Source organism: Serinus canaria, chromosome 23 (assembly GCF_022539315.1).
Source record: "Serinus canaria isolate serCan28SL12 chromosome 23, serCan2020, whole genome shotgun sequence".
NCBI lineage: Eukaryota > Metazoa > Chordata > Aves > Passeriformes > Fringillidae > Serinus > Serinus canaria.
In genome coordinates this window covers 5447787-5474248 of record NC_066336.1, presented here as the reverse complement: position 1 = coordinate 5474248, position 26462 = coordinate 5447787, and the positions used below count along the sequence as shown (strand labels likewise).

The 26462-nt window shown below is 46.1% G+C and overlaps 1 protein-coding gene across 1 annotated transcript; it reads right to left on the bottom strand.

The window, feature by feature from the left end:
• CLIC4 (chloride intracellular channel 4) lies at nucleotides 1–25587 on the bottom strand. The gene is made up of 6 exons (XM_009098604.4): nucleotides 25419–25587; nucleotides 11843–11952; nucleotides 7107–7232; nucleotides 6197–6303; nucleotides 4889–5070; nucleotides 1–4141 (listed from the first exon to the last, which is right to left on the bottom strand). The coding sequence occupies exons 1-6, from the start codon at nucleotides 25488–25490 to the stop codon at nucleotides 3977–3979; spliced, it is 762 nt and encodes a 253-aa protein (XP_009096852.1). The 5' UTR covers nucleotides 25491–25587; the 3' UTR covers nucleotides 1–3976.
• Nucleotides 25588–26462: the final 875 nt, after the last annotated feature.

Sequence of the window (26462 nt, the reverse complement as noted above, 5' to 3'; positions counted from 1 at the left end):
TTGGTAGTGAAAATATAATTTTATTTAACAATAGCTGCCAGCAGTATACTGGTATATCTGTAAAAGATGTTCCAGAAAGTGAAAGACATAAGCAAACTACAACAAATTGTATCAACTCTTCAAGTATTTCTGCAAACCACGCTCCAACCCTTGATGTCCTGTCTTGGGAGTCTCCATCCCCTCATCCTGCTCCCAACCCCCTCCAGAAACCAAACTCAGGAGTTGGTGGCACAGCTTCTGAGGCAGATGGAGCATTTCTCACTTGGGTTCCAGCCTTCTCCTGAAAAATATTCACTGGATGGCTTCAGCTGGTTCTGAGTGGCAAAGGGAGAGCAGCAGAGTTGGCTGCACTTCACCACTTTTTGTTCTGCACCCCGATAGGCATCAGTGGGTTTGGCTCCAGCAGCTCCCATTTACTCCTGTCTGTGCTCCTTTGATACCAAATGCTAATTTGCTGCTTTAGCATAAAAATTTGATTACATCTCTCTCCTTATCACAGAGCTGCACACAGCTCTGGATCAGTTTGGACATGCCCAGTGTGGAGAAAACACCGATTTTATGGGAAAATGCAAAGCTGCAAGCTGGGGCTGCCCTGTGGGACATGCAGGGAAGGGATGGACAGGCTGGAATTGTTCCACAAGTCCCACACACCTCTTGTTCCACAGGCAGCCTTTCCACAGCAGGGATCTCCTCAAGAAGGAAAGCTTTGTTAAGGGGAAAAAAATAAAATAAAACTGCACCTAGGATAATCTGTTCTCCCACACAAAAACAGGGTGCAGGTGATGGATTTTCCCCTTGTGTTCAGGAAATACACAAGTCACCTGTTTTAATGCGAATTTAAGCATATTTCAGCTTGAGAATAAAGCAAGTTATTCAGCATGCTAATACATGCAACCAACTTGCAAACTGGAATGCCTACTTGAAAGGGTAACTGCTGTTTTTAAATTGGAGAAGGGGCTAGAAGCAGCATTTTAAATTTAAACAGGGGGTAGATTAATTGCTGTTTGATGAAATTAAAAATGCATTTAAAGATCAGATTGTAAACAAGTTGACAGAAGTCAAGGATTTACATAGTTATGAAAGGGCTTTTTTAATTAGTGTGGAGCTGGTGATTGGGGCCAGATGAAAGTGCTCTGCCCACAGCAGACGCTGCCGTTCCCCTGCTCTGCAGGGATCACCTAGGGAGCTGGAGCTGCTCCTCTCCAGCAGATTCCTGCTCCCTCCCCGAGCCAGGAGGGGCTGGGCAGCTCCTGCCACAACAAAACTGCAGCAGGAAGCCTGAGAGCCACCCAGGACAGTTACCACACCAAGCTGGAGCTCGTTGGAACTCCAGCTCGGAGGGAAAGGCTGCTCTGTGTGAGATGAGGAGCCCCTGGTCACAGCCAGCTGGAGCTCTGTCTGCAAGCTCTCAGACACACTCAAACCACTGAGGGAGGAGGGCAATGGTTGGAAGGGCTCTGAACAGCAGAGGGGATGGATGATGGCAGAAGAAGCCTGAGCTGGTGTTGAAGGAGGTGGGAGCTCCTGGCTGTGGGTGCCCTGCTCTCTGCACTCCAGGGATAATTCCTGACCCCACAACCCCATCAACACAACTTTCAAGGGCCATCCTGACCTGTTTTTGAAAGGAGAGCTAAAAATTCACAAAGATGTGCCCACAATCACGTGCTTCCTACAGCCCTGTGAACTCTGTGCTGGCCAAGGGCACCAAACCAAGGAGGGTTGGCTTTGGGGTTTTTCACCCTATGTGTCACTAAAAATGCTGTTATCTAAAGAAAAAAGTCATTCCTCTTTCTAGATGTCACGTTGGAGCAGAGACTGAAGCCCTACAGAGGATTCTTATGGCTGAGGAACTTTATTCAGGAGGAGAACGTGACATTAGAGTAATTGATCCAGGGCTACAGCCAAGGTTCTCCTCACCAGGTCACCCCCAGGATTCCCCTCTGTGCCTAAACATTTCTGAAACAAAGCAGAACAGGGGTCAAAAGTGTATCTAAGAGAGTTTGAACAGGGGTTCAGTGTATCTAAGAGAGTTTGAACAGGGGTTCAGTGTATCTAAGAGAGTTTGAACAGGGGTTCAGTGTGTCTAAGAGAGTTTGAACAGGGGTTCAGTGTGTCTAAGAGAGTTTGAACAGGGGTTCAGTGTATCTAAGAGAGTTTGAACAGGGGTTCAGTGTGTCTAAGAGAGTTGCCTTTGAAAGAGATGTGACAGGACTGCTAAGTGCCTTTATATTGGAATTCTAGCTCTAGGAAGGCAAGGCAAGGCACCACAAGCCAGGGTTACAAATATGGATCTGGTTCTCTACCTCTTCTATGTCCAATTAACTCCATGGGTACATAAAGTAGCAAAAGCAGGATGCTTAGAAAAATCAGGCTGGTTTTCAGAAAGCCAGTGCTTTACCAAAAAAAAAAAAAAAAGAAAAAAATTAGTGTATAAAAGTGTTTGTGTGAGCATTTCCACGTTATTGCAGAACGTTAAATATTCCAAGAACAACCTAGCAGGAATAGCACTTTCCAGCTTCTAAAATCAGTTAAATATAAAAGTATCTTTACAAAAAAATAGGCATATAAGTCTAGCATTCTTTGGAGTTGTTTATGATGGTCTTTTAAAAATAACCTAGCAGTTTATTTCGTGCATCAAAACCATTAATTTTAAACAAGAAAACTATTCCCTGGTTTAGAAACATTTGAAAATTGCTTTTAAAAAAATTGTAGTGCTATTCCTCAATGTTGCTGTAAAAAGATTTAAGTATAGTAGTGCAATGATTATGAGTATGCAAAACTGCAGTCCAGGTGCACAGAAACAACTGGGATAAGTTCAATGGAAAGGACTGGATTCCACCACCATTTCTTTACAAAATTCCCAGATTTCCATTCAGGAAAAGAAACACCCTACTATCATTTAAGGCAAATGTTCTTTTTAAAGGTCACTTTAGCTTTCTTCAGGGAAGAAAGGACGTGAAAAAGTTCCCATTTCATGGCTCTCAGTCCATTTTGCATCACTAATCATTGCACTGCTATTCCCCACCCAGAGTTAGGACACTACAGCTTCCATGGATTTGGGCTATGACAGAACAGATTTTTAAGTAAAAATCACCAAAAATACCTATACAAAACAAAAAGGCTCTTAACTACCAAAAAGAAAGCCACTTGCAATTCTTAAGGTGAACAGAGGGCAGCTTCCAACTCTGCTGTTTCCTGATGGAAAATCCTGACAATTATTTGTTTGCTGCAACTCAAAATTCATACAATGCAGGTGTTTAAATCTCCTCAAGCTCTTGAAGACACAATAAACATCAACTCTGAGCTTTGAGCTTCCTGCCCCAGCTCTCAAGCCTGGATTCAAACTTGCCTGATGCTGAGGTCATTCAAATCCAAGGTTCACATTGAGTCCATTCTCAACCATTACCGTGACTTCCAATCCAAGAGATTTTATAAAAATACAACAAAACAAACCAACAAAACATTGCCAAATATTTTGCAAATGGCTCTTTTGGATACTAAGTTCCCTTCTCTATGTAAATAGGATAGACAAGCAGGTACAGTTCAACGTGTCACAGCTATGACAGGCGTGTACAGATCTTCTGGAAAAGCAATTAATTCCAAAATACATAAATATTCCTTGTACCATACAGTGAGACAGGATCCTAAACCAATTCCTGGACAAATCATGGACCAAATGTTTACAGAGAAAAGCAGCAGGGGCGAGCCAACCCTTCACACTGAAGAATCCAGAGTCACCCCAGTGCAACAGGAACACGACTGCATCCACCGGATTCCAAGGCTGTGAGAGGAGGTCAGGAAAAACAAGCCTGTCATTAAGTCTGCAAACTTTAGGTAATTACTGTACCTGGTCTATCCACGTGACTTGGAGTAACTGCGAGTTCATGCAAAAACCAATGGCTATTGATATGAAAAGAGCAGTCTGTTAGAAGCATTGTTATGGGATATGCAGGATCTCATCCTTTGCAAGTGCTGGTTACTTGGTGAGTCTCTTGGCTACGTCACTGTAAGCTATTTCAATCTCCTTGTCTCCAGGACAGGTGTTGGTGAACTCATCCCTGCTGTAAGCATTTGTCAGGTATCTCCAGATCCCTGTCATCTCCTTGGGAATCTCAAAGTTGCGGTATTTTTTGGCCACCACCTGGAATGACAGAATTACTTTAGGAATTTACATCCTTCACTTCCAACACTTTGCCAGCCCTGGCCACTCTCCTGTGAAGTTATCCTTCCAGCTTGGACACTAGGGATGACTCCTGCAGTCTCCAGAGGCTGTTCTGAGGGATGCCCTGGCCCTGGCTGTTCCTCAGGGCTGCTCCTGCCTCGCTCCCTTGGGGCTGTCCTCACCCAGGGAAACTCTTCTGCAGGCAGCCAGAAACTGAGCCTGTGGCTCCATCTGCAGTACAGAACTGGCACAGAGCACTGCAGGCAGGGGGAGGCACCAAACCACACTGATGTGGGCACATCTGCACTCCTGTGGTTGTCCCAGGCTGCCTCTTACAAGATTCCAACTTGGTTATTTATCCAATCCCTTTATTTGTGTCATTAACTTTGTTCTGGAGCAGTTTCCTCTACACAAGTGAGCAGACACCCCCTTCAGCCATTACCTGCTCACCTGATCTTCACCCTCCTCCTCCTTGTGAGCTCTGCAGCTCCCTGAGACCACGAGGTCAGTGCAGGGAAATGGGGTTTGGCTCTCTGCTGCCCAACCTGCCCCCAGCAGCACTGAGCTCCACTGCTCAGAGCCCTCAGAGCGCCTCAAACCTTGCACAAACTCAGGTGCTATCAGTGCAGTTAAGCTTACAGACAGCTGCAATTAGCTGGGCTCAGGAATGCCACAAAGCACAGATATTTTCCCCTGCATTTTCCCTCGCAGCCCCCCAGGTTTGACCTTGACAATGTGCAGTTTGGGCAGCAGGTTGCAGTCAGCCAAGGTCATCTCGTTGCCATCCAGGAACTTGCGGGTGGAGAGGGTGACATCCTCCAGGCTGTTCTCATCGATCTCGTCGGGCAGGGGGGAGTTCAGGTACTCATCCAGCTTCTGCAGGGTTTTCAAGAGGCCACGCTCTAAGGCTGCACAGGAAGGCATGATTCAAAACAAATACTGAACTGAGACTGGTACCAGATCTGAAATACAAACCCCACGTCCCTGTGCTACCCTGAAGGATCTGTAACCCTTGGGCAGTTTTTGTGTCTCTGTGCTCACCACAACACTGAAACTGGACCAGAATCTCTTTAAATATCCCACAAATGCAGGTTATTTAAAAGCTGGCTAATACAGGAGTTTGCACTAATTTAACATACTGTAAGACTACCCACAAGGGTTTATTTTTGGTTTAAAAAGTGGCTTATGTCAGTTTCTTAAGACTGTGCCTAACTGGCTTAAACTGATTAGAATTAAGCTATGCTGGGGTTTATATACATTTAAACATAATCTGTTTAATGTCACATGCTCAGCAAACAGCCCTGACCAACCCAGAGCACCCAGGCTGATGCAGGAGCACAGCAGGATTTGGAAGGGAAGAGCAGGTTTATGGAATGCAGCAGCAGAGGGCAGCACACCCCATAAAATCCCCGTTTATTTCCCAACTGTTTACAAATATTTTGCATCATCCCTTTGAAATGCAGCAGAAAGGAACCCTGATACCCTGAGTTTGGTTTTCCCTCTAAGTACTTTGAGGACAAAATTGATTTGTACTGAACTACTTAAAGGCCCAGCTGTGAGTTCATTACCACTTATTGATCCCTCCTGTGAAATCTCCTGTTTTCCCTCCACACAAAAAGGTTTTAATCCTTTAATGGAAGTGACACAAACTAAGCTTAGCTCAGAACTCTGAATGGGAGCCCTCAGTCCTAGAGAGGTGAAAGAAGTGCAGCAGATGCACAGAAATTCAACCACTGGGGCATGACACAAATTCTTTATCCTTCATTCAAGAGTTTGGAGTGGCTGCTGCACAGAGAAGATCCAGTGCCAGGGATAATTACAAACCATGCACACCCCACTGAAATTCTGATTGAACTGAAGATCTCTTTCAAATGTTGAAATCTCTGACATTAAATTTAAATAAGATTTTCATTCATGAGACTCTCAAGAGTCCACCAACATGCAGTTAAATCTGTCAGGGAGACACTTCCCACAGAGCTGCTCTGAAAAACACAAGACAGTGAAAGCAGGAGTGCACTGTCCCCAGTGACCCACCTTCATTAGCTTCTGGTCTGGAGTTCTTGATAAAAGCAGAAAATTTGGCAAATATATCCATTCCAGCAGTGTTGGATTCTGGATGCTTTGGTGAGAGTTTCAGGTACCTGAAAAGCAGCAAGGAGCAGATCTACAGCACATTTAGCAGAATGGTGCTCACCATCTATTAATTAGCCCAAAATGGCACTTTGGTACTGATTTATCCTTTTCCAGACTGGCTCCTAAGTGTAGGATCACACACTGAGGTTTTTGAACCCAGCACTTCCCAGAGGGAAAGAAGCACATTGCTGCTTTCTGAATGAGACATTTGGTACAAGCAGAGTCTGAGGAGCCCAGGGGCACCCAGAGCTCCCCCAGTCCACTGCTGCCAAGGGGGCACATCACTCATCTGGAAGCAAAATACAGAGTTTTCCATTTCAATTAGCATCAGAGAATGATGGACTCCACAGCTCTTAACAAAAGCCTGAAGTTTTGCCATGCTGAAAAGACAAAACAGTTCAGTCTGTTAAAGGCAGCCTCTGGATCTGCCTGCCAGCTGAAGAGCAGAAAGCCAAGAGTCTGGAGAAAGTCTGAACACATTAAAACAAATTCTCACTACAGTTTAGGACTAAGTTTCATACAGCAGACTCATCTTCATGTGCATTATTTGGACACAAAGGTGCCTGTCACCAAAAGGGAGAGTCTGACAGTGCAGAAAGGATGACTGGGGTATACAAAGGATAATTTAAAAATAATCTCACAGAGAAAACAGGTTTTGATCTAAAGATGAGGGAGCTGAGGGGAGGAAGGTATGACAAGCAAGAACTATTCCATGTCTTCAGTTTATTGATGCTGAAGAACATCTTGGGGCAGAAATCCCCTGTGAGAGCTGTGCCTGTGGGAGGTGACAAACCATCAGTTTAACACTTACTTGGGTGGGGCCAGAACATCTTCCAGGAACTCTTCAATCTTGTTCACATCTGTTCTCACTTCCCCATTGTATGTGATGAAGGGGGGGTGAGTGCCTGGAGCCAGATTCTGAAGGTCTGCTGGTTTCCTGGGGTGAGATGCAAACCCATGAAGAGTAAGCAGGGGACAAAATTTCATTGCTATGACCACAAACACACTGCTGAGGTTTCCACATCCTCAGTTTTAAACAGACACCACCAGTTTTCTTTCTAAAAAGTGAGTTAACAATTAAACATTTTGAATACACTAGCTAAAAAAGAATTTAAACCAGTTAGAAACAATTTCCTCCTACCTCTGGCTGTGTTTATTCTCAACTCATACAATGTAGACTAGAAGAGGGATTCCTATAGACACACCTCACACTCTCCCTCTTTCCCCAGCCCTACAGAGCAGTTTATATATAGCATAATCTGTGCTAATCCTCCCCCCTCTGGAAAGAAGCAGCTCTGCCCCAGCCCAGTGTATAAAGCATTTCTTATGAGCCCAGGGAGGTTGGTTCCAGGCAGGCTGACAGATGCATGAACATCATGGTTAAAATTAAGCTTCAGTTTCCCCCAGTGAAAAAGGTATTTACAAACAAGAGCAGCACACCTGGGAGAGGAATCCCACACTGGGATTATTCCTGAGAGAAACAGCAAAAAGCTGAAACACTCAGCCATTTCCAGCTCTATTTCTAACATTTCCCTCAGGCAGCCTGGCCACCACCTCCTGCTGGCCCAGCAACAACAAAGCCTGGCCCAGCTGAAAGCTCTGCCAAGGTAAAGCTGCCCCTGGGTTCCTGTTTGAGCAAACCCAGACTGGGCCATAACCCTGAGCTGGGCCTGAGCCCTGTCCAGCGTGGCCTCGTTCCTGAGGCAGCTCCAGGCATGCAGGAACTGGATTTACTGGAAACTGCAGCTGAACTTCAGGAAATCCTCCTGACACTGCCAGAGAGGGAAACTGAACTGGTGCCATGGACAGCCCCAGGCCTGCAGGGACTGAGAGCAGATGGACTCTAAGCTGAGCCTACAAGTCTACCTTGTTTTCCATTTCTTACAAGACTAAGAACCCTGCCAGAATTTCATGTCCTGCCCACTGCTGCCCCTTTTCTAGAGCCAAGGTGTGCTTACTTGTAAGACTGAAGGAAAAAAGTGATTTTCATATTTTTCCCTGCTTTAAGCCAAGGGATGGAGACCTTGTGAATACAAGAATTTAGCTGTTTTCAATTTTTAAGCTTCTGAGAAGTTATTTCTCACTAAGAGTTGCCACCTCTCTCTCACTTTTAGGATTTAAAGTCTGTCATTGGGTAATGCTTTAAGTAGCTTAACACTTCATTTAAATACAGCTTTGTAACTCCCAACAATTACAGGAAGTCATCGTGGCTCCCTTCCAGTTCCCCATGTTGGCCAGATAAAATTCCTCAAAAGGAATGTTATTTGAAAAACAAACAGGGGCAAGACCACAGGATCTGCAGGAATACTATCAAAGGCAAGCTTTAGCTCAGAAACAGATTAGAACTGCCCAAAAAAGTTTTCCAAAGAAGCAGAGTGCTTTATCCATCCAGTCAGACCACCTGGATCTTTCAAGAGAAAGAAAGCAGAGATGAAGATCCCAGAGCCCAGCTCAGGCTTTGACTTCAGTTTGCTGCTCCTGCCAGGAGATCCCAACCAAGCCCTGCTCTAGCACAGCCCTTGGAGTACAAGCACACAGGAAGAGCCTCAAAAGGCTCAGAGGACAAATTCCCCCAACAGTCAAACAAGAAGGCAATTACTGTAACAGTGATGTTTTCCTTCAGAGATAAAGCTGGAGAGCTTAAAAAACAAACCAAACCCAAAGAAAAAACCCTTCTGTAACCACTCCAAATAATTCCGAGATGGTTTGTGCCTGCCCCAGAGTTTACCAGGGGTTTTGGAGGCAGGGCCACATTAATTATCTGGCCACCACTACCCTCAGATTCAAGGGGTAAACACCTCATGGCTTTGCCACAAACCAGAATAGTAATTAGCATGCAAATTATTTATTGTAGGGCAGACAAATTCCAGCCCCCAAATGTAACACATTTATAAATTACACAAATACTGCAGTGAAGATCTGAAGAGTAACATGGGGAAAGTCAGCACTAAAACCCCAGTCCCAGCAGTATTGCACTCTGCTGAAGTTGGATTCACCTCTGGGTGGTCTTTAATGTTTAATTTGAATATTCCATATTGTTATTTAAGCTTTGCCTGTCAAAGGAACTGCAAAAACTCCAAATGAAGATGCTTCAAACAGGATTTCAGCCCTCAGCTGAAGGCAAGCTGGCCCTGAGTGCTGCTCCAAGCCCAACAAATGGTTTGTGCAGTGCAGCTCTGCTCTGGCCTCCAGAACCAGCCAGAGCTCTGGGCACTGAAATGCTGCTGCCCAGAAGGGAAGAATGAAGGCTCTGTGTGCCCAAAGAGATGGAAGAAATGCCTGACTCCTTGCAGAGGGTGGGACTGCCCTCCTCCCTTGCCTGTGTGCACATTTTGTGTGTGGAGGGCAGAGCTGAGCACTGCAGAATGTGCCTTTGTTAGCTCAGGGCAGCTCTGCAGGGAAGCACACGGCAGAGGCAGGCCAAGCAGGCTCAGATCTTCCTGTGTCCCATGTCCCTCACTTGTGAACTTCTGTTCCCAGCCATGACCTTTTCAGGCTCACAAACAGACAGAGCTGGCCTTGCTCTTGTGCAGCTCTGACGTTACGAGGCAGAGGCAAGCAAAGCCTTTTTTCCTTTTTGCTGGTTTTGGCCAACAAAATAAACTCAGTTGTTTAAAACAATTCCTGCTCTGCCCTGTTCCTGTTAGACACAAACTCAAAAAGAGCAGAGGAGATAATTGGCTTGGGTAATGTGCTCACAAAAGCAGATTCTTGTGGCAATCTTAAGGCACCACCTAACATCTATTATCATCCTGGCAGTGATAACAAGGGGAAACAGCCCCACGTGATATCCAACATTTCCTATTCAGCACTTGGCTGATGTGATGTTCTGCAAGCTGCACTGCTCTGCCCCTGGGTACTGATCAGTCCACAGTGTTAAAGCTGTATTTAAGGACATCTAAATAAAGTCTAAAAGGAATTAAGTTTGTATCAATATCTATTCCAGCCTGAATGAGCTTCAGTGGTCCTTTGTTTCCTTTCCCAGAGAAGCCCTTCAGAGCACAACACAAAGGTGGTTTATTTGACCTATTCCCCTGCAGATCTTTCATTTTGCACTTATTTTGTGTTTTCCCCTCCTCAACAGAAAAAAAACCCCACCAAAACCCTGAAAGAAAGCTTTCCTTGTGTAAGGAAGGTCAACTTTAAACATCTGCAACCAATTTATAGGCTAAAAGTTGGTCTTACATCCCATTCCCCCACCCAATTAACTCCAAGTTACCAAGGGGACACAAAATAAAACCAATTCATCAGGAATATTTGGCATTTTAATGATATCTAAACTGGTTCAGCAGTAAAAAGCCTTTCAAACCTAAAATATCTCTGTCCACCTCCTCGTCCTGCCCACCCCAGAAACTGCAGTAGGTGGTTAAAGAACCCCATCATGAAAGGAAAAGGAAATCCCAAATTACCAAGAGCCCACAAGCACCAGTTCTGCTGCTGAGCCTGCAGAAACCACAGGCAGGGCTTGGTGGAAGATGTGACACGTTTGGTTGATGGGGCTGGCAGCACCAGCATTTGCAGGGAAATCCCACAGTGGCCAGAAAAGCTCTTTGAGCAGCTCCAAATGCACCCAGAGCTGACAAAAGCTGCTTTCTGCCCCTCACCACACATGGAAGCCTTTAACACTCCTTGCCAGCACTGAAGCAGCAACTTCAGTGATTTTTAAAACCCAAACAAGTCACCTCCCTCCCAAAAATCCCTGGAGGTTAAGTCCAGCAGGGTGATTTCTCCCTTCTAAGCTGGGCTCAGTGCAGAGCAGTGTTTCTGTTGGCTTTATTCCTGAAATTCAGGTTTGGAGGCACTGGCAGCCTCCCCTCTGCAGAGCTGGGACCAACAGAGTTTCCATCAGTGCTGGGAAAACATGACTTCACACCCAAAGCAAACACCAGGCCCCTGCTGAATTTAGCACTTCCATAAAAATGAATGCCCAGCCTGAGGAAATTAAGACTCCTGGATTCACTCCTCACTGCTTTTAGCCACCAAGGTACTCATTTCATAGAGGAGCAGCTGTGCTTTAGGTGACAGCATCATGACTTATCTGGCTGACAGTGAACAAGGCAGAATATTCTGCATTTTATTCCTTCCCATTTCACTTGGATTGACCTCCTGGGCAGGTATTCTCGTTATTATTGCACAATAATCAAAATTATCTTAAAAACATTAAGAAAAGGAGGAGGCTGCACATTGTTTGTGACAATTATCCATCACTGGAGACTTGACCAGAGGGTGGTTGACTAAAAATATCCATCTGTCCCCACTTAGGGCATCTTGATGTGAAGTCAGGAAAGGAAGAGTCAATATTCAGTTCCAAAAGGCTTTGTGTGAGTTTTACAGAACAGCATCACTGAACAAACTCAAGAGAACTTACCATTAGTTTTGGTTCAACCAGCAAGGAATGCACCATTTACATCCAGGCTGCCTCAGTCAATTATTAGGACAGATTTTAATTTCACAAAACCAGCCTGTGAGCCACAAAAGCTCTGGCCAAAGCTTTGTTCCACCAAGGGTGCTGCATCTTTCTGGCCCAATAAACCAAGTATTTCTTACCTCTTCAGGTCCACTGTTGTGACACTGAACACGACTCCCTTCAGCCACAGGATCATGAAGAGCCTCTGGGAGAAGGGGCAGTTTCCTATGCTCTCACCATCACTGCCAGCCTGCAGGACAGAACAGAGCATCCATGAATGTGGGCAGGGCTGTGTCCTCTGCTCATCTCACAGCCACTGGAACAGCTTCAGTTAAACACACACTCAGCACAACTGAAATTGCCACATTTGTCAAGTTTTTACTTGTCATGTCCTCCAGCTGCTCAGAAAATGTACAGAGCAATATTTCAGTTATCTGTGACACTGCCAGGGCTGCAGTGCCCTTGGCAGCTGAACATCCTCCTCTGAGCAGCCACACCTTCTGCTGGCACCTTTCCAATGGCAATGCTGCTCCTTGCTCTCTATGATTCCTTTTTCTTTCTTCTCCAAGGCATGGCTAATTCATTGGAGCCATCTCCCCAGCTCAGTGCCCCTATCTCTCCCTGTGCAGTGCTCCAGGGAGCCAAGAGCAGCCAGGAACTGAGAATGGATTGTACTGCAGGTGTTGTGAGGAAAGACATAACTGTGAGTACATAGAGACTTCACTGACAATTAAATAATAGCCCAAAGGCACTTTTGATAGGCAATTTATCAATCAGTCTTTGTCCCAGCACCACAAAGGCCCATTGGAAAGCAGCAGTGAGCTCCCAGTGATAGCACCCATCTCATCATCGCTCTGACAATGAAGGATGCATTGCCGAGTTGGAAAATTTCAGGTTTTTCTGGGCTAGAATGAGGCACTGGAAACCTTTGTTATAAAATTCAATCCTCTGAGAACTGGTTCAGTACTTAAGCAGCCAAATATGTCAGATTATCCTGACATGTACTTTATATCAGATGAGTTTCAATGGATTTTGCTTATTATTGTTATTATTAGAGTCCTTCCAAGAGTGATTTTCATCCATGCAATTCTCAAAGCCTGGCCAATTCTTTCATCACCACAGCGAGGAGAATTCAGAAAGGCTTTGAAAGTTAAGAAGAATAACAGCAGGATTTTCAAAGGCCAGGAAAAGAGAAAGTATTTCAGTGAAACTGTCTTAAATTCAGAAAGCTGGTTTGGGTTTTGTGAAGTCATGGGGCCTTTGCAGATAAAGCCGAGTCTCTTTAACAGCTGCTGAGGAGTTTTAAATTAATTACTGTTCTTACAGCTAATGGACCCTTCCTGCAAGTGTCCCTCCTGTCAGAGCTCCCAAAGACCTGGCTGCAGATACAGCCAGTTTCCTTCAAACCTTTATTAGAGTCATTAATGAAGACTTGACAGAGAAAGGAAGTTGTTATTCTGCCACAAATTACAAATTGCCAGCTTTATCTTTGGGTAGTAGAGTCAAACTTGCAGCAGATTATTATTAAGGGATTGTCTTAAAGTCTGTCATGTGTTTGCTCAGGAGGATGAATTCTAGAAGCATCTAGAAAAAGGATAATGTTAATATTTAAAAAAGGTCAAAAGCATTTACTTATCCTGAAAGTTTCCTTCTCTCCAAACACAAGTGCAACAGTCCAAGTGAACAGCCAAGCAGCAGCATCTGCTGTGGTTCAGGACAGGCTTTTTGGGTTATTTGAGTCAGAGGAGGGACTGGAGCAGTGACAGTGCTATGAACAAACCCTGATGCACTCTCAAAGCCCAGCAGCCCAAAGGGAGCCCAGACTGTTCTGTCTGCAAACGTTTGTCCCACTTCTGCTCCAAAAAGTCCCAAGTTATTCTGAGCACACACTGGAGAAGGAATGCACTCAGAATGCCAAGAAACTTTGGCTCCAGTGCTCTGGAGCCAAGGAATTCTGCTCTGTAACTGTTTGCCCAGAGGCCCACTTGGTGTCTGTGTTTGATGCTCCAGCCCCTCCTCAGGAGCAGCCAGCTCTGGATTCCCCCTCAAGCCATGGATTCTCCTCAGAGGTCCCCACTGTGCTGGGTGCTCCTGCAGGACTCACTCCTGCCTCTGACTTTCTCTGCCAGACAGAGCCGTGCTGGCAGTAAACTCTAAACTTTACATATTGGAAGAATTCTCTGAAATCTGACATGATTTGACATGCAGGTGTTAATCACAGAATAATTGATGCTTGTCATTGCCCTGTCTTGGAATTCAGGCCATAAAATTCCAGGATATCTTCAGTGTCTAATCCTCATCACCATCAGAGTAAAGCAAATATTAAATGTTGACTTCTTTGCACTAACCTCAGCATAGGTTATTTGTTATTTAACAAGGTTTTAGTCATTCTATACCAAGAAGCTTTGGGGTTTTATTCAAATTATTTTTAAAACCAGTTTAAAAATCTTAATTACCAGTAATATTGGTAATATTACTAATGCCAAACTGCCTGCAATTAGGGCTAATTTCCAATTCTACATTGCACACTGAAAGATATGTACTCAAAAACCTCACCATATATCTAATTTCACTGAATTTCAGGTTTTTAATTGTAGGGATTAGGACCAGAGAGAGGAAAAGTGCCACACCTCTCACACAGCAAGGAACATGGAATTTCTCACTTGTGTGTGACCCTCTACAAACTGAATTGAACTCAAAAAACTTCTGAGGAGGTGGCAAAAAGGACCTTGTTAATTGTAAGACGTGGCACAGGGAGAGCAGAGCACACACCCTCCAGAACGCTGCCCTACCGTGTACTGTGAAAACAAATAAAGTTCTTTTTAAAGAAACATTAAATAAGAAAGGAAGTCAGGACAAGAATGGGAGAGTTCCAGGGCAGTAACACAGATCAGCTGCTCATTGACAAGCCAGCCTGGTTTATCACAGCCACACCGAAATTCCTGGCAACTCCCAGGGCCCAGCAGCTCGGTCCATGCAGGATAGCAGCCCTTGGGAAAGGGAAAAAACCCCAAAATCTCCTTATCCCAGTGTCTGCAGGAGTGAGCTTTGCTTGGAAGCCACCTCCTCCCTTTCTCTTCCCCTGAGCAGTGATTTCATTCAAATGAGACTGTCCAAAAAAACAAAACCCCAGAGAGTACAAGTAACCAAACATCTGTTTGAGAGGCTGAACAAGCTAAGGGGAGGAAAAAAATCCATTTAAATTGTGAAATGTTTGTCTTTACAGCTGCATAAAAATTAACCTGACTCCTGACACGAGAACCTGAGTGGATTTACCTTAGCAAGGGCGTGCTGAAGTTTGTTGCAAGACCAACAAAAAGCCAGAGAAGCAAAGAAACACTAAAGGGCACAAACCCCTTCTTAAACAGCACAGATCTGAGAATTCTAGAAACCCTTGGTCCCAAAGACTTCTGCAAAACTGTTTCAAATGTTAATCAGTTAAAAGGAGCCCACTACAAGTTTCCCAAACTAGATCAAATAACTGCAAAAAAATAGTAAAGTCAAAGTGCATCTGATGAGCAATGTAATCCAGCTCAGTCTCTGCCTGCAAAAATAGAACAAAAGGAAAGGGCAGAACACCAGAAGACCATTTCTTCATTTACCCAAAACTCTCAAGGGAATTTCTCCCAGATGTGACATCTTTACCAGAAGTGGTAAAAGAAGTTTGGATGAAGAGGGAAGAAGACATTTTAGAAGCATCTCACAGAATACTTTTCACCAGACACGACGATTGGAGCCATGTGACTGCAGCAGCAAGGAAATCCCCAGTCCCCCAAGTGGGAAAGCTGCACTCTGCAAAGTCTAGAAGAATAATGTTCCAGCCAATAAACAGATTGGGGGGAAAATGAAAATAAAAATGAAAGAGAGGGTATGTTCAAATTCTGAACTCAGTAATCTTGAAATATGTCTTGAGTTCTAACAATGAAAACCAAACCTGCTGAGAAAACAGCATGAGCAACCCAGCATGATGCAAAGCCATTGCCTCAAACCAGCAGATAACAATCAATTTTGCACGCTTAATGAGCAATAAGCTCATTCCAAAAGTGAGTAATTAATAATAATCCTTTAAGGATTACTGTTTTGAGAGGAAATGGTTTAAGGTGAACTAACAAAGCCATTCAAGTGAAAAACCTGCAGCAGTTCCAAGGTCTGAGATAAAGGAACAGAGGATACAGAAAGGAGTGGTTGGATGTTCCAGAGGGATCTGGCTGTATCAGCCCAAATCCCTGGACCTTTACCTTGCCAAGCTGAACAGGCAGAATTGTGCTGCTGACTGAGGGTGTTTCAGATAAGAGGTAAAGAACTGCAGCCGTGGAAGGAGTGACAGCAATCGATGGAACAAATGCTCCCCACAGTGCCATTAGTGCAACTGCTCCCTGTGCTCGGGCAGGGATGGATGAGCCCCGCCCCGGGGATGCTCTGTGCTCACACCCACTCTGCAGAGCACAGCAGACCTTAAAGGCTCCCAGTGGCTCAAATATTGATGAATATTGATGTTCTCTTATTCAAAGAGCAAAACAAGTGACAAGGCAGTGAGGTGCAGGGCTGGAAAAGCTTATCTGCAGTAGTGGTGCACTCCTTGCCACCCTCCCAGCCCTGCAGTTTGAGAAGGGAGTTGGTTTGTTTTCAGGGGAGGAACAGGTCAGGGAGCAAGGCAGAGTCCAGCCCTGACTAAATCCGGTTCAGCCAGATTTAATCTGAGGGCTGAGTGACAGGGACACTTCCTCCTGTCACCTCTGGCTCTCCAGGACAGGCCACAGCTGGGGCCACGACCTCCAGGCCAAAGCTTTTCCTTCTGCCACCAGGCAGAGCACACATGAACACAACATTTCAACACAGGGCTGGCACAAAAACGAGGCTGACAGCCCAAAGAACTTCCCTGCCACGATAAACAAAACCAGGAAAGGTGGGAATCAGGGAGAAAAAAACAACAGCACATCCTGCAGAGGGTTCAGGACATCAGAAATGCTTTTTGAAAGTGAAATCTTAATTTGGTAACACTGTATGAAGGTAAACTCTCAAGTCACAACCACCACACCCTGCCCAAATTTAGCTCTACTGAACAACTTAGGCCATGACTGCTACTTTAAATAGCCATTCCTTTCAGAAAAACATAGGAAAATGGAAACCAAAAAACAGCAGATCAGTGTTGACACCTGGAATTCCCAAAGATAATTAGCCGAAGATAATTAGTGTACATTTGCTATATGTTGACTGACATTGACACACCCATGGCAAAACCAGCCTGAGTTACTGCCTCTCCTGACCCCATCACCATTTGTAACCAACCCAAGCTCCACTTCAGGTGAAATTCCTTCAAACTCAAAAAATACTTCAAAATAATTAACTCAAGTGCCTGTGTTTACTTAAGATCTGGCTCTTTCAGCAGGGAAGGAATGTTTGCCAGCCCATCCAAGCTGCCCCTTCAGTCATTACCTTTCTGATAAGTCCCCTCTGTGTCACACCCTGGAACAGCCACTGACCATTTTAGGATGATGCTATTTTTAGCCCTGTGATGCTGCTCCTAAGAAAAATCATTAGCAGGAAGTCCAGCACACTTTCCTGCAGCTCCTGCTCACCACTGCCCAATTCTCACTGCAAAGCTTTTGGAAGATGCTGTGGGATCCTCATGGTGTAGGGAAGTAAATTCACAACTCAGCAGAATTTAATTAAGTGCTTCTAGACCTTTGGACAACAGGAACTATTCCATGCTCATCCTTTGGGATAAATCAGATGGAATCTCAAACCTGCTTTAAATACAAATCACCATTTTCTTCAGTAAAGAAATTACTTAATGACAGGAACACAAAACTCTGCCTTTATTGTGGACAGACTCAGGACACTTCCTGGCCTGGCACAGGAAAATCCAATTCTTCACTAATGGCACAGGCCTGGCATCTCTGCTGTGGCAGTACCTTGAACAGAGAGCTGGTGTTGAACAAACCCCACAGCACCAGCGGGGCCACACTGACTCCAATGTGCTGGGCAACATCTTGACACAATCTTGCAATTTTCTGGTAGGAAACTGCCAGATGACAATTAACTCTGCAGCACTGAGGTTTCTTTTACACTGCCTGAAAGCTGCCTTTGGGTCTCCAGCTCATAAACCTAGAGCAGGAATTGTTCATGACAGTGATTCTCTCTCCCTGGACTTATTAAATTTGCTGAAGTACAGTGTGTGCCTTGGCTAGAGCCCAAGAGACCCATTTCCAAACCTCCCCCACCAAATCATGAAGCACCATAGTGAGAGGAGAGAACTGCAAACACTGTCATTGGGGCTCAGAAGAACCCAGTCAAATCTGTATCTGTGGCATTTCAGAGTCCTTCAAATAAACCTCTGGCTGTGCCTCACTTCCGTGGGACAGGAAAAGCTGAGCTGTGTTTGTGGTATTTATAACCTCATTCAGAGAGAGATGAGCCAGGGGCTGGGGCAGATCAGCAGAGAGAACAACCAAGAGCTGCTCCAGCCTCACCCTGGGCTGCTCCTCCTCCTCCTCCTCCATCCCAGCCCAGACTTGGACTGAACCCAGCAAAACCCAGAAGAGTTTCATGTCAAAATCCCAGCCCAAAAGGCACCAGCTGGGCCTTTAAAGCCTGGTGGAACACAGGATGTGCAGCTAAAGCACTGCCCCAACCTGGGCTGGGAGCAGCAGTGCCCACAAAGGAGGGGCAGTGAGACACAAACTGCCCAAATTCTCAGCAGCCTCTCCAAACCCAGGGCAGTCCTGAACCTGTTCCCCTGTCAGCAGCACAGTCAGAAGCTCTGGGGAGGAAAAACATTATCTGAGACCAAAAGTGGGGCTGGAGTTTCTATTTCAGAGTGAAGGGACTGGGGGAGGCCTGCTCTCTGTCCAACACAAGCAAAGCACACCCAAAAGGCACCTCCCTGACTGAATTCCCCCTCCCCTGGGAGACGGGACCCGAGTTTCTCCTCTGGACCTGTGTCCTGATCTCCCTGAGCTCCAGAACACCGTGTCTCACCTCATGCAGCACCCTGAGAGGCCACAGAAACCTCCTTAGGCTTGCTTTGATTGTATTTTTAGATAAAACCACGTAAAAAACCTGTTTCCTTTACTTCAGAAAAGCAGCTCTCCAAAGGACAGAGCCAAAATAGTAAAGCTCCAAGAGAGCCAAAAACCTCTGAGGCTGGCCCAGTAGCACTGACTGATCCCATTAGCTCTTCTCGGGAAAATATACAGATATGACTTCACTCCTGGATTACACTCCTATATTTAGTTTATACCTAATATGGAGATTCAGTGGGGAGAACTCAGTCATTTCCTTTCCTTGCCCTTTGTCTGGCCAACAATACAAGGAATAAGTCTGAACTCTCAGAGAATTCCCACACAAAGATGTTTGTCATTAACAGCAGTTTAGCTTATGTTTTTCACTTCAGCAGAAGCAAACACCCTAAAAATCCAGATTGTGCCACAAATCTATTTGACCTGAATTAAAAACCCCAAACTATTCAAAGCAAGTTTAAAAGAATTAACTATTATATATATATTTAGGGAAAAACATTCTAAATAAAGGATTTAAAACTCCTGAAGTCAAACCTCTACTGAAACTCCTGTGAAGACAACATAACAATTTTGGGTTTGGGTGGTTTTACTGTTAAAATATGCACAAACCCTTAATTCCACAAGGGAGCACCTAGCATCTATTTTAAGACTAAAACTATATTATTCCACACTGAAGAATATGCAAGGAAAAAACCCCCAAACCTGATTAGGACAATAAACTGTTTGTTACAGCTTATTTACCCAGAACTTTGAAGATAAAAATCAAATTAGATGGATAACAAATACAGATGTAAACTATTTTTCTATGAGCCATCTATTTGCAACCAACCACCACCCTAATTAAATTTTGTTGTCTTAGACAAACCAAGTGCCTCCCCTGGCAGACAAAAACCACCTTGTTTTCTCCCCCACTGTCCAGTTCAGGCTTTACAGAACTGCACTGCTCAGTTCACTGGAAAAAGAGAACATCTACCAAAACAAGGCAACAAATCCAATTACTGCCAAGTACAGTTATCCAGTCTTAAAAGTCCTTCTTGTGGATTTTTAAGTGGTATGTCCAGCCTGGCCAGAAGCTGGGATTGGTGCAGGCACTGTTACAAATCTTCCAGGCCTTGTGTTTGTCACATCACAAGAAATGTTTCATTTAAACACAATCTGAACACACACTGGTGAGAAAATAACAGTCCAGGGCCTTTTTTTTTTTTTTTGTCCATTTGAGCTAATGAACACTTTAAAAAAATCAAACTTTAGAGTCCAACAGTCTCTTCCCAGAGTACACAGCTTACTGTTTAGCTTGGAGTTCAAGGAATTCCCCAATTAGATTCCTCCAAATACAGATTCCTGGAAGGGACAACTCAGCCTTCAAAAATCCACATCCAGAGAACCAACGACTTCTCTGCTCTCCCCATTCCAGGACAGACAGGCTTGCTCCTCAAATAAAGAACTCTTTCCATGCCCAAGATGAGGTCAGGATAGCCATGGAAGGAGCAGACAGTGCCATGAGTCACTCCAGGCTGGGAGGGGGATGATCACCAACTTCTCAGCTGCTAATCCTGGCCCAGGGCTGCCCACTGCCAGATTAGCAGGGCCTCCCACCCACTCCCTAAATTGACGTAAGGATTTCTCATATCTCGTTACTTCTTAACAATCAAGCATCCTTATGCCCCCAGGAAACTCTCTTTAAAGAGGATCTCACTCTCTTTACTCCTTTTCACAGGAAGGCTGGTGTCCTGTGGCCTTTTCCTGCTGGGTGAACTCATCACTGCACACTCAGTCACAGACTGACACCCAGAACATCAGGAGGACAAGCCCTGGATCCTCAGTGTTCCTTTATCCATGACTTTCAGCAGCCTCCAGGCCCCAAAGTTTGCCCCACAACGTGTGCTCTGACACACAGGCTTTCTTCCTTCCACTTCAAGCCCTGGATGCACACCCTGAGAAATCCCAGCTGGGAAAACTGAGGACAGACTTGTCTTTTGTAGCAGGATCTGTGCTGCAGGAATGTGTCCATGGCATGTGGCCCACGGAGGGAGTGACTCACAGGCACCACCATAGAGCCCAGCCCTCAGCCTGTGAAGGGCCACGAGCTGAAATCTGGGAATTCACACAGATTTCAGAGGCCTCTGAGGGGAAAAGAGGAAAAGTGCCTGAGTGTTGAGACACATTTCAGCTGCAAAGTCAAACAGAAGTTCTCCTGACAATCAGAGCTGTCTGATGTTAATCATTGGGAAGGGGAGGAGGGATGCCAGGGAATACAACCATTACTCAGAAGCAATTCCTGACTGAAGGAAAGCTAACTCATCTGGAAATGAGTTAACCCCCCTGGAAATTATTGCCAGGAGGTTTTAAGCTTACTTACCAATGATTTGCAAAAAAATTTAACATTTACACTTGAGACCATCTCTGTACTAATAGCAACAGGTCCTGCATCACCAACCAGACCCAAATGAAAAAGCGGAGGATGTTTCTGACTGTGAGGACTTCCCCAGGAAGAATTTAAAGGAATTAGGGTTTGCTGGCCAGAGAAGGAAAAGGCCTGATTTATACCCACTGAGCACAGGATATAACTAAATGGTTACACCTCAGTTTACAAAGGGCTCCTTTACAACACTCCCAAGAAATAACCCTCACATGACATTTTACTGTCGACACCAAACACATATCAAAGACAGGGTGAGGAGGTTCTCAGCTGCTGAGGTTACATCAAACCCTCCAAGGATGATCTGGTGCATAAGGAGGAGACTTATCTAATAAGATTATCAAGCAATAACCCTGCCAAGGCTATCTCTGAGAAGCAGCACTGCATGTCTCCAGTCCTGTTATTTCCTTGTACTGATGTGCCTCTAAATCATACAGCTACTTTGTGGCTGAAAAAAACCCAAAAACTGATGACAAAGAAGCTGAGGGATGGTTTGTTATAAACCAATGTACAGAGCTACAAGGCTGCGAAGTGCCACAGCAGAGCTTACATAAGGGAATGAGCACGGGGTGAGACAAAGGCAGACCTGAATCCACACAAATCCATCCTCTGGAGATGCTCACATCCCCTTCCTGCCTCTGCCCCAGCATTGCACTGAACAAAACAGACCCCGAGCCCGGAAGACAAACAGTTCACCTGCCAAATCTGTTTGGTTCAGATACACAAAAATGGAGACAAGCTTCTGCAACAGTCACTGGGAGTGCTTCAGAGTGGGGTATTTATTAAAGGGGAAATCACAGCTTTTTCTTTTGTACTGACAGACAACTCAAGGGTAAACAGATAGAACTATCTGATTTTCAACACAGGTGCCCCATTTCGCAATGACATCTTACCTGAGAGCTGCCAGAAACCCAAGGTCTGATTAACAAGTACACACACGTTACCCAGTGCAGAGGGGAGACCTTCCTCACTGGTTCCCTACATCTGCTCCAACCCATGCCATACCAGAAGAGATACACAGCTCTGAATTTCTCATTAGTGGAGCCTGGTGTTTGTTTCCTTTAACACTGAACTTGTTGACTCTGTGTCTTCACCTCGGTATGAGCAGAGGATGCAATCACTGAGTGCCCTCCAGAATGCCCAGGGCTGAGCTTTCAGCAGCTCCATCCTCACACACTCCCTTTACAGGAACTGCACAGGCAGTTTTGTAACTGTTCTGTGATTTCCACAGGTGACTGGGCCTATTTGACCAAGTCACCTCACACGTTTTTTATTTACAATAAAATTCCACACACCACCAACTAAAGCAAAGCTATTATTCCAAGTGACCCGTCTGAGCTGCACTCCAATCCCAGAGCTCAAGTTTCTCTGAGCACATTCACCACAATGCAGCCTTCACTGCTCTGAAATGCCACTAGGGCACATAAAAATATTCCTGTTAGACAATGGAAGCCTCCCTCGTTAATAAAACATGGAACACACAAGGAAACGAAACGAAATCAGATACATCACTGGTTTTGTCCTAATCAGCTCTCAAGAGAAAAGACTCGGAAAATATTTACACTTGGTTTAAAAGAGACCACAGGCAGCCCACCGGCTGCTTGTGACACCAAGAAACAGAATCACCACTGTAACAGTTTCTTACCTAAGCACCCTAATCCTGCCCGGAGTTCTCACAGACTATGAAAACACAAATTACAGCAGATTGATACAATGTCTGGCAGGGAAAATCGAACCAATGTGCTGGTGACAACACTGTGACAGAGTCATTCCCACCTGAACCCAGCCGTGTGCGTGCTCCTCCCCGTGCCGTGCCCATCCTATTTTGTTACTGATCACAATTTAATAAGGCTCAAACTCCACTGGTTGGGCACAGAGCCAGACCCCTTCTCCTGCTTCACAGGTTTGTTTCTCAAGCTTTAATCCCTATCTTTGTTTCATCTCAGGTCTGGCTGCTACAATCCTTTGTGCTCAGGTCATGCAGTCACCGCCCCTGGGCCGGGCGTTGGGCTGAGTTTGGTCCAGAACTTTTTCCACTACCTCTGCCTGAAGAGCTTCCCTGGCTAACAGGGCACAGGTAGATCCCAGACACTTGAAAAGTGACTATCCGAGTGGAGAAATTCTCAGTAACTTCAGATTTTTTTTTTCTAGATTGCACCCGCAACCACGCAGAAAAACTGCAAGTGAGCATCCCAATCACAGAGGAAAATATAATCACTAAAATCCAAATTTAGTGCTCCTTTAGACAGACGCTGTTGGCTCTCTTCAATAAACATATTCTCCTAGCAATTCCTGAAATGAGCATCTAAATGAGTCAGAAAACAAGATTTTATTTGCCTTACAAAAAAGCTGTCTTGATAATCCTCAACAGCTTCAATAAAGTGGGACTGGCAGCAACACCCAGGTGAAACAACTGTTTTGGTCTCTTTGCTGGGCTGGGGGTTGTCCTTTACCTGAAGGATTTTACAGGAAATAACCTTCACCTGAAGATTGTGAAGGGAGGCAATAATAACCTCTTATTTTAACCTGAACTTTATCCTTAGGGCAGACAGTGCTCAGCGTACAACAGTCACCCATAACAATGGGAAAAGGTTTCCTTGAGGGAAAAAATCCTCACTGATAACCACAAATTTAGCCTTCTTAAACCAATGCCAATAAAGAAATGTTAACTGAAAAGGACAGGAAAATTCCCTGATTTCCCCCTTTCATATAATCTCACACGTTTATTGGTCCAATTCTGATTTAATCAGAATGAACACATCTCTCTCAAAACTATTTTTACAGCTTCTTCCATGCCACTCCTCATGCATGAAATATTCTCTTTAAACACACCCACAAAGCTGATTTCCCTCTGCCCCCAAATCATTCTGCCATCAATCACTGCTCAAATTTGTTTTAAAAAAAGAAAAATCAGCTGGATTTAGGAACTGAACTTTAGGACAGATGAAGACAAGTTGGCATTTTATATTAAAGATACACTGCTATAAATAATTCAAAGTAATCTGTAACTTAATTGCTGCAGTTGTAAGTTCTAACCTCTATAATAAGAGCCTAAATATTCTGACCAAAATCAGATCTGGAATCCTTCACTGCTATGCCCTCCCTGGGGTCCCATTAATGCCTCTTGATATTACTATAAGGAAGTATGAAAAGTGGAAAAATTCAACACTTTTAGAAGGTACAATTTAAGAAATAAAATCGATATTTAATAACTTATTTCCAAATAGCTGGAAATTTTCATGTTTGTCATCGTTGCTTTTATACAAAGCAACTCCCAAGTTCCCAGATGAAGAGATCTCTGATTTTCTCACTGCAATTGGAAGAAACTTCATCTGAGGAATGTAAATACTTTCCTGCAGAGGCTTTCATTAAAGGACGTTTAAGCACAGAAAGAGAAGATTGCACGGAGTAATTGGTGTTACTTTTGATATGAAGTAAAAGTAAGATGCTGCATCACCAGAGCCCCGGAGGATGCAAAATATTGCATCATACAGCAATAAATGAATGCAAAACATGTGGAGATACCATATGGTATCTTCGCCAGATAAGGGCAGTACAACACATGCTCATTCTTCTAGTTCGGATAAAAACCTGGTGTTCCTTTACATATTCACTTCCCGTCATAAAAAGTAGACTTTTTGGGCGGGGAGCGAGGAGTAACTCGTGTTTTTTGCTGCCTTTTTGCCGCCTTCCTGCGCTTGGCCGGGCACACAATGCCGAGCGAGGGCGATCCATTGTGGCGCTCGGTTCTTCCCTTGTGCCAGCGCTGCCCGCGGTGCTGCCCCGCACCCGCGGCACCCTTTGCTCCGGGCGGAGAATCTTCCAGCAAAACGCATCCGGACCGCACTTTTCCCCCCAAAAAAGTGACTTTTCTTGCGGTCCGCCGGCGCTATCGCCGCGCACTCTGACTCACCGCGGCTCCCGCACTCCCTCCCGGCGCCGGGCACACGCCCTCGGCTCCGCTTTTGTGCCCGCACCGCGCCGGGAGCCGCCCCGAGCGGAGCCCCCCACGCCCGTGGGGTGTTCGGGGGTGCTCCGAGGGGCTCCCCCCGCCGTGCCGGGCGGGGTCCGCGGGGAGCGGGGTGCGCACGGCGGGGCCCGAGGGAGCCGTGAGGGGAGCTCGGAGCCCCCCGGGCGGGAAAGCGGACGGAGGAAGGGGGGGGGGGGGGCAGCGCCCAACGGTCGCGGCGCGCGCGCGCTCGGCGCTCAGACGGGACGAGACTCCCCCGCCCCACCTCCCCTCCCCTCTCCTCCTCTGCCTCCCCTCGGCCGTACCTTGACGAAGAGCTCGATGACGGGCTCTTTGTCGCCCTCCTTTAGCCCGTTGACAGGCACGGACAGCGCCATTGCTCTCGCTGCTGCAGCCCCTGCCCCGCCTCGCCCGCCGCTGCCACAGCCGGGACGGCGACGCCGCTCCGCTCCCCTCACCCGCCCTGAGCGCGACTGAGAGCGGCCCCGCCCCGCGCTGGAGCCCGCCGGGGATGGGCGGGGCCTCGAGAGGGGGCGGGACAATGAGTGAGGGGGCACCGCTGAGGGGGCGGGGTCTCCCTGAGGGGACAATGCTGGGCAGCGCTGAGGGGGCGTGGCCGCCGTGAGGGGGCGTGGCCGCCGTGAGGGGACAGTTCTGAGGGGCAGCACCGGCCGTGGCTGTCACGGAGTCCCCTGAGGGACGGGGGTCCCCGCGGTCCCCTCATGGTGGCTGGGATACCCCCGTGTCAGCCATGGGCGCCCCGGCCGTGAGACACCGCCCGCGGCTGATGTCATGCTCGGTGACAACGTCTGGGAGCGGCTTTGGCGGGGCCAAGCCCTATGGGAGCTGCCAGCTCCGGGGTACGTGTTCCCCCGACATCAGCCTGCCTCACCCTCAAGGGAAAAACTTAAAATCTAGAAACTTCCCCTTATAAACCCACCGCACCAGAGCAGCACGAATAGCTTCTTTCCTGGCAGGGGGAAAAAATCCATCCCAAGAGGCAGCTGAGTCTCCAGCCTAATTTTCCCCTCACTATTAAGGTCAGGGACTGAGGAGCCGGACAAAAAAAGTGCGGGAGAACTGGGTGAAACATCAGAAAGAGAAGAAACTGCACTCTTTCCAGCCTTTCCAGCGGAACAGCAGAGCCACCATCACATTTTCCCCATGCGGCTTCACACAACAGAGCGGCTTTCATGCCTCGGCGCCTCCCGCCCTTGCTCCCAGTCCTTGCTTTCCTTTTGGAAGCCCAGACTGTATTTTTAATAGTCTGAGTGGAGCTGCACCTGAGCGTCTCGGCAGAGCCGTTCCCAGGGCAGGCCGGGGCTGTGCTATCCCCTAAGGTGGCACGG

What these genes read in the sequence shown, in the direction of transcription:
- CLIC4 (XM_009098604.4), bottom strand. Translation starts at nt 25,490, where the DNA reads ATGGCGCTGTCCGTGCCTGTCAACGGGCTAAAGGAGGGCGACAAAGAG. An exon ending in ACAACAGTGGACCTGAAGAG is followed by an intron (nt 7,233 to 11,842) that starts GTAAGAAATACT and finishes ATCTCACCCCAG; the next exon opens with GAAACCAGCAGACCTTCAGA. An exon ending in GATGTTCTGGCCCCACCCAA is followed by an intron (nt 6,304 to 7,106) that starts GTAAGTGTTAAA and finishes GCTGCTTTTCAG; the next exon opens with GTACCTGAAACTCTCACCAA.